Source organism: Tamandua tetradactyla, chromosome 9, assembly GCF_023851605.1.
Source record: "Tamandua tetradactyla isolate mTamTet1 chromosome 9, mTamTet1.pri, whole genome shotgun sequence".
NCBI lineage: Eukaryota > Metazoa > Chordata > Mammalia > Pilosa > Myrmecophagidae > Tamandua > Tamandua tetradactyla.
In genome coordinates, this window is record NC_135335.1 from 13,977,884 (window position 1) to 13,984,015 (window position 6,132).

General features: G+C 57.6%; 1 protein-coding gene across 12 annotated transcripts in view; it reads left to right on the plus strand.

The window, feature by feature from the left end:
* The window catches only part of VPS37C (VPS37C subunit of ESCRT-I), a 28,440-nt gene extending 23,128 nt beyond the window's left edge, over positions 1-5,312 (plus strand). For all 12 annotated transcript variants that reach the window (XM_077116075.1, XM_077116070.1, XM_077116071.1 and 9 more), the window contains one exon: positions 767-5,312. In XM_077116075.1, the coding sequence (XP_076972190.1) occupies positions 767-1,459 (693 nt within the window). In that variant the 3' untranslated portion in view covers positions 1,460-5,312. The remainder of the gene's footprint in view (positions 1-766) is intronic.
* Positions 5,313-6,132: the final 820 nt, after the last annotated feature.

Consider the following 6,132-nt stretch of genomic DNA (forward strand, 5'->3'; position numbering starts at 1 on the left):
AGATGGAGAATTGACACCCCTTCTTCCTTGATTGGGGTAGGAGGATCGGTCACTGCAGCAGGAGCCCTTGTAATTAGCACCAGGTGTCTCCATAGCACGGGGCAAGCTTTTGGCAGATGGCAAAGTCGAATGGCACCAGTTGTCCCAGTGGAGGCTCTCTTGGATGCAGATAAACCCAGTCTCACCAGCTGTCACCAGCAAAAATTGGTGGCAGAGGGCAAGGTCCAGGGCAACAGGCAGTATAGGGGGAGTTCCCAAGGGGTTGATGCCAGGCCCCTGGCCACCTCTGTCCTTCTTGGGCACCTGGTCTGTCTTCTCCTTCCCTCTGGGCGTCTTTTCAGGCTGTCTGAGCAGACTGGCTTTCTACTTCTCCATGCTTGGGTAGAAGAGGCTTCTGCAGCCTCCCAGGCTGTGGGCTGATATGCACTAGTGACAAAGTGGTCAGCGCAGCATTTGTCCAGCGAACCAGCACATGTGCCGGGCGCATGCTTTCCACACAGTCCCTGCAATTATGGCTCCCTCGGAAGCTGACATTCTAGCGAGGGGGGTTAGATAACGAACAGACAAGCATGTGTTTGCATGGCAGGCGGTGCAAGGGTTGTCAGGCAAGTTCCTGGACAGAGGGGGCCAGAGAAGGTTAGGGAGTGACAGGAGGCAGGCCCCTGGGTAGGTGGCTGCGCTGCTTCTGACCCGGTTCCAACACTAGGGGAGCCAGGGGCCTCAGTCCGGGCAGACCCCTGTTGCCACGAGACCTTCTGTCTTCCAGGCCATGGCCGAGAAGTTCCTGGAGGGTGAGGTGCCCCTGGAAACGTTCCTGGAGAACTTTTCCTCCATGCGGATGCTGTCTCACCTGCGCCGGGTTCGCGTGGAGAAGCTCCAGGATGTAGTGAGGAAGCCCACCGCTTCCCAGGAGCTGGCCGGTGATGCCCCACCACCCCGCCCGCCACCCCCACTGCGCCCAGCCCCCCAAGTGACGCCCCCTGTGGCCGAAGAGCCCCCGCCGCCGCCAGCCGCCGCACCCCCTTACCCTCTGCCCTACAGCCTATCCCCTGGCCTGCCCGTGGGCCCCACCGCCCAGGGGGCACTGCAGCCGGCTCCTTTCCCCGTGGTGTCCCAGCCCTCCTTCCCCTACAGTGTGCCTTCGGGACCCACTTACCCGCTGGCTCCACCTGGAGCCAGGGCTGCTGGGGGCTACCCCTGGTCCCCCCAGAGGGGCACGCCGCCCCGCCCAGGCTATGTAGTGGCCCTGACAGGCGGCTCCCCCTCGGGCCCCGGGTACCCTCAACAGGGCGCCTACCTCTCGACGGGAGGGAAGCCTCCCTACCCCTCCCAGCCCCAGCTCCCGAGCTTCCCAGGGCAGCCCCAGCCCTCAGGCCGCCTGCAGCCGCCCTACCCTCCCGGGCCCGCCCCTCCCTATGGCTTTCCACCCCCTCAGGGGCCTGCCTGGCCTGGGTATTAGACACCAGCCCAGCTCTGGGCCCCTCCCTGCTCACACCCATACTGCACCCTCTGGCCCACCCGTGGTGGAAATTCGAGGTTCGAGCAGGAGCAGCCTCAGCAACCCCTGCAGACTTGTGCTGGCTCACGGGACTCCTGGCAGGGACCCGCCTGGAGTGAGCAGGCCCTGCTGGGCAGCAGGCCGTGTGGCCGTGGCACCCTGGCAGCCCTTGGCCTTCCAGCCGCAGGTCCTCCTGGGGAGCCCCTCCCCGCAGAGCCTGGCCACCCCGGAGCTCGCCGCCCGGGAAGGCAGGACCTCTTCATGGGTGTCTGAGCGCACCTGTGCCTGCGTGCACGGACACATGAACTAGATGCAGAGTTCTTTCAGCCACGCCGTGGCCCTGGGTTTCCGGCCCCTCCGTTCACCACCCTCCCCCCTCCCCTGGGACTCAGCGACTCAAAGTGGTGCCCCACGCCGGAGGATGCAGCCCTTTGGGTCCGCATAGTCCATTCGAGGATGGCCTGTCCCGCTCTCCACAGCTAGGGTGGCAGTAGAGGGAGAGAACCGAGTTAGCAAAGCCACGGAAGGATTTCTAAGTCACATAAAGCCATATCGTAACTCTAATAGTCCGCAGTCAGATAAGCTGGTCCCATGTGCTGGTGCAGTGAGAAGGCTGGGCAGCCAGAGGTTCACCCAGGACTCTGCCTTCTGGCATCAGGACCCATTTAGGGATGGAGGGCCGGGTCCCTTCCCCAGCCACCGTCCCCTGGGGCTCCCCCCACTTCTGGTTGACGTTTTTCAGAGGCTCAGCCTGTCTGTCCACTCTTACAGTGCCTTGAATCTCATTAGCAAGCAGCCCCCTCCCTCCCTCCCTTTCCTTCCTCAGGGTCCCTGGATGTACTCCCCTGCCCCCCTTTACCCCTTCCTCCGACAGGCATCAAAAGAAACCCCAACAGTCACATCCCAGATGGTGCTTTCTAGAACACCACCATGTATATTCGAGCCCATTTCTTTGCGTCTCTCCTCTTTGGAATGTAGGTCCCAAAAGGGCAGGGACTGGGACCCCCATCGCAGGCTACCCCAACACGCCGCAGGGTCTCAGGCCTGTTCAGTCATAACTAGCCGTAGACCAAAGAGGTGTGATAGGGAAACGCATGGTTGTTTCAGGTGTGAACCGGGTGTCGGGGGCAGACCCCGGAGCTGCTCTCTGTTAGGAAGTTGTATGTGCCTTGAAACGTTCACTCCTCATTTACCCAGCATCTGCCGGGCCAACGAGGCATCTCGACCCGCCGGTGCCTGCCCCTCCCCGGCCTGCATGCCATCAGCGGGTGTGTGTGCCAAGATGCCAGATTCGCATGCCATCAGCAGGTATGCGTGCCAGGATGCCAGGTGCACGCTGGAGGTCCCTTCACCAGTTGCACTCGCTTCTCAGAAGTTATTTATAAAGAGAACTCACTAATGGGCTCCGCTGGTTTGAGTGCGTCTGAGCTGGGTGAGCGCTCGCCCGTACGTTCGAATGATTAATTGCCATAATAAACTCTGATGAGTTCCACGTGGTACTGTGGCTCTGGTGGTTTGGGGGGCGGGGGACGTGGCTGCTCACGGGTCATTGATTTTTCTCCCGCAGCCTTCAGGATAAGGCTCTATTGAAAGTCCTCTTTGATTCCTGTCCACTAAGTACCATCTTGGGATCTCATCTCGTGAGTTGCAGCCCCAGGGCCTGTCCCTTTTATCATTTCCCCCTCCGTGCCTGCTCTTTGTCTTCCTTCTTAGCCATCTCTGGAGCCTGCATATTTGCCCTGTTCTGGGCCCAGGGAGCTTTGTCATGCGAGGCCACAGGAGCCCACTGGGGAGGGGTAGAGCAGGGCGGTTCTTGGCCTCGTGATGTGTTCCTGCCACCTGCTGGCCTGCCACCTGCTGGGCACATGGAGGAATGCCACTGCACTCAGCCAGACCCACCCCCAGATGCCTGCACGGATTGGGGTGCCACGCTGGCTGCCATTGCCCAGCCTGCTCTCCTCCAGGCCCCCTGAGTTCTGCGGCCCAGATGGCTATCACAGGGCCGAGAGGGTGTGCCTTCAGCTTTCAGGGGAAGCAGGAGACCAGGTTTTTAATGGACCCTCAAGTCAGTCTCATTTCTGCTTTTCCTCCCTGCACGGTGTCCAGGGCAGGCTGCCTTCTGGACGAAACAGTCGATGCTGAGAATCGCTGACATTAAATACTCAGCGGGGCCGTCATCTCAGCAATGCTTTTATTCCTGATTTTAAGCCAGAAGAGGAAACTGCACGGCAGGCAAAGCAGTGACCAGGCACCACAGCCTGGAGAGGGCAGAGCAGGGCCTGCAGCTGGTCTGTCTGACCCCGGACGCCAACAGGGTGTTCCACGGTGCCCTGGTGGCACCTGGATGCCCGGTACTGGTCAGGTTTCAGAAGGACAGTCCAAGAAAAGCCTGGAGGATCCAAGCCCACAGCTCTGAGCATTGCAGACACTCCCTGCACTTCACTCCCTCCTTAACACCCGGCTTGGCTTTGTGAGTGTCCAGGGCCAAGGAAGCAGGACACAGGGCACAGCTGGAAGACAACTGGGCTTTGGAGAAAGAAGCTGAAACTCTCCCTCTGGGAGCACGTTCAAATCACATGCTTTGGTTGAGTGCCAGAATGGTGACAGACTGGGGGTAGGTTGGAGAAGGAAGCATCACTTTCTAAGAAAGGACGCAGGAGCTGCTTCAGCTGGCCACTCAGTGTGTTTGGCCCCCTGCCATGCTTTGCTTTCCCCTCTCCTCTGTCCTCTGTGTGGTCACACAGCTCTGCCTGCAGCACGCACAGGGACACACACACACGACACACACTCCCTGCCCCGTCCCAGCCACGTGAAATCACCAGGCACCGCTCGGCCAGACTGCAGTGGGTCACCTGCTGCAGGCCCAGCTGTTCAGGGACAGACCCTCAGTGTCAAATTCAGAGCCTCAGAGAGCACCCCAGCCTAGGAAGCGGGACCCTTGGCTGTTAATAGGGCGAGGCCATTTGCAATACCCTTTTTCAGCTGTTGGATATTAGTTCTACTCAGGCATCTGCCAGCATTCCCAGATCCCTAGATGAATAACAACCTTGAAGCTAGACTTACTGCTGGATAAAGGGAGCTTTCTGGAGGGTCTCCAGTCCCTTGATTGTAAGTAACGGGAGGAGAAGGGGCTGGAATCAGGGTGCCCACATTCAAATGCCCCCCCCCCCAAGTGTCAGGCAGGGGATCTAATGAGCTCAGCATGGTCAGGGGAGGTTTTCCCCAGAGAAATTGAAACTCCAGATTCTTACAGAAAATCTCCCCCCTTTTCTCAGTGCTTGCAATTAATTCAAAAATTTAAAAAAGCCCCATAAACCCACCAGAACAATGTATGAGCGCTCTCCCAGATCTGATTTTTTGAAAGTGTGAATTCTTCGATTTGAAATTCTGAGAATGGAGGAGGGGGTATTTGGAAGCCTCTTCTTGCTTCGGCCCTACCCCACCCAATTTCCCAGTGAACCAGAACTCCACCGAGCGTGATCCCGTGACAATTGTTTCTCTGAATGTGGGTCACTGTCAGTGACGTCCTTGTGGGGTAAGGGGTGGTGGCACAGGGTTCCTGGTGTCTGAGGGATATAGGAATTATTAGTAGTAATAGTAATAGTATTGCCCCATTCGGTGCATGCCAGCTCTATGCTCGCTGACTCAGACTAAAGCTAGACTGAACTGGGTGAAACAGGCTGTTCAGGATGCGAATGGGTGGTGGGTAGTTTCCGGGTTGCCTTTGGCAGTAACTCAGGCTACGGTTGATCCAGGGAAGAGGATGTGGTTTTGGTGCCCAGGGCATGTGGTGGTCCATTCAGAAATCCTACGCAAGCAGATGCGGGGGGTGGGGGGGTGGGGGTGGGGGTGGGGGTGTCTAAAAGAATCATTCAAGGCATCGTGAGGGCAGGCAGCAGGTGCAGTGGTGAGATGGAGGACTCTACAGCCAAGGGCAGCTGCAGACACAAGGGTCTCTCCCGGGATGGCCGAAGGGGAGGTTCAGTAGGTTGACAAATGTGCCTCCCAGGATGAAACAGTTCCTACTTAGTTGCAGAGCCAAACAGATTTTTGGGGGTATGTATCACCCCAGCCTACCATGCTTTTTTTTTTTTTTTTTTTTAAAAAAAAAGAAGTTTTCCAAAGAGATTTTACCCTCTAACTCTTTTTAGGGGTTTGTTTTTAAAGTAGGCTAGGGATGCTTTGAGGCCAAACTATAGATTAAAGAACTTCGATCAAGAAAGTTGCTGGCAATGGATGGGCCGTGGTGGCTCAGCAGGCAGAATTCTTGCCTGCCATGCTGGAGACCTGGGTTCGATTCCCAGTGCCTGCCCATGCAAAAAAAAAAAGAAAGAAAGGTGCTGGCAGGAGCCCCTGCCTGGAAGTTAGCACCTCTGTTCCCTTTCGAGGGATCCCTTTCATCCTTGCTAAGCAGAGGGAAGTAAAGGGGCGTCCCTGGTTCTGGATTCCCAGCAGGGTCGGGGGGGCAGATCTGTGACCTTTGCTTGGCTTCCTGGGTTCTCACAGCACGTTGAGTCCTGAGCCAGAGAGGGCAGAAGGTCTAGAGAGGTTGCTTCGGTTTAAAATAATTCCCCCCAGTAGTCTCCTCCATTGGTGGTTGATTGGTTTGAGGTGCCCCCAAGAATGGGGGCAAA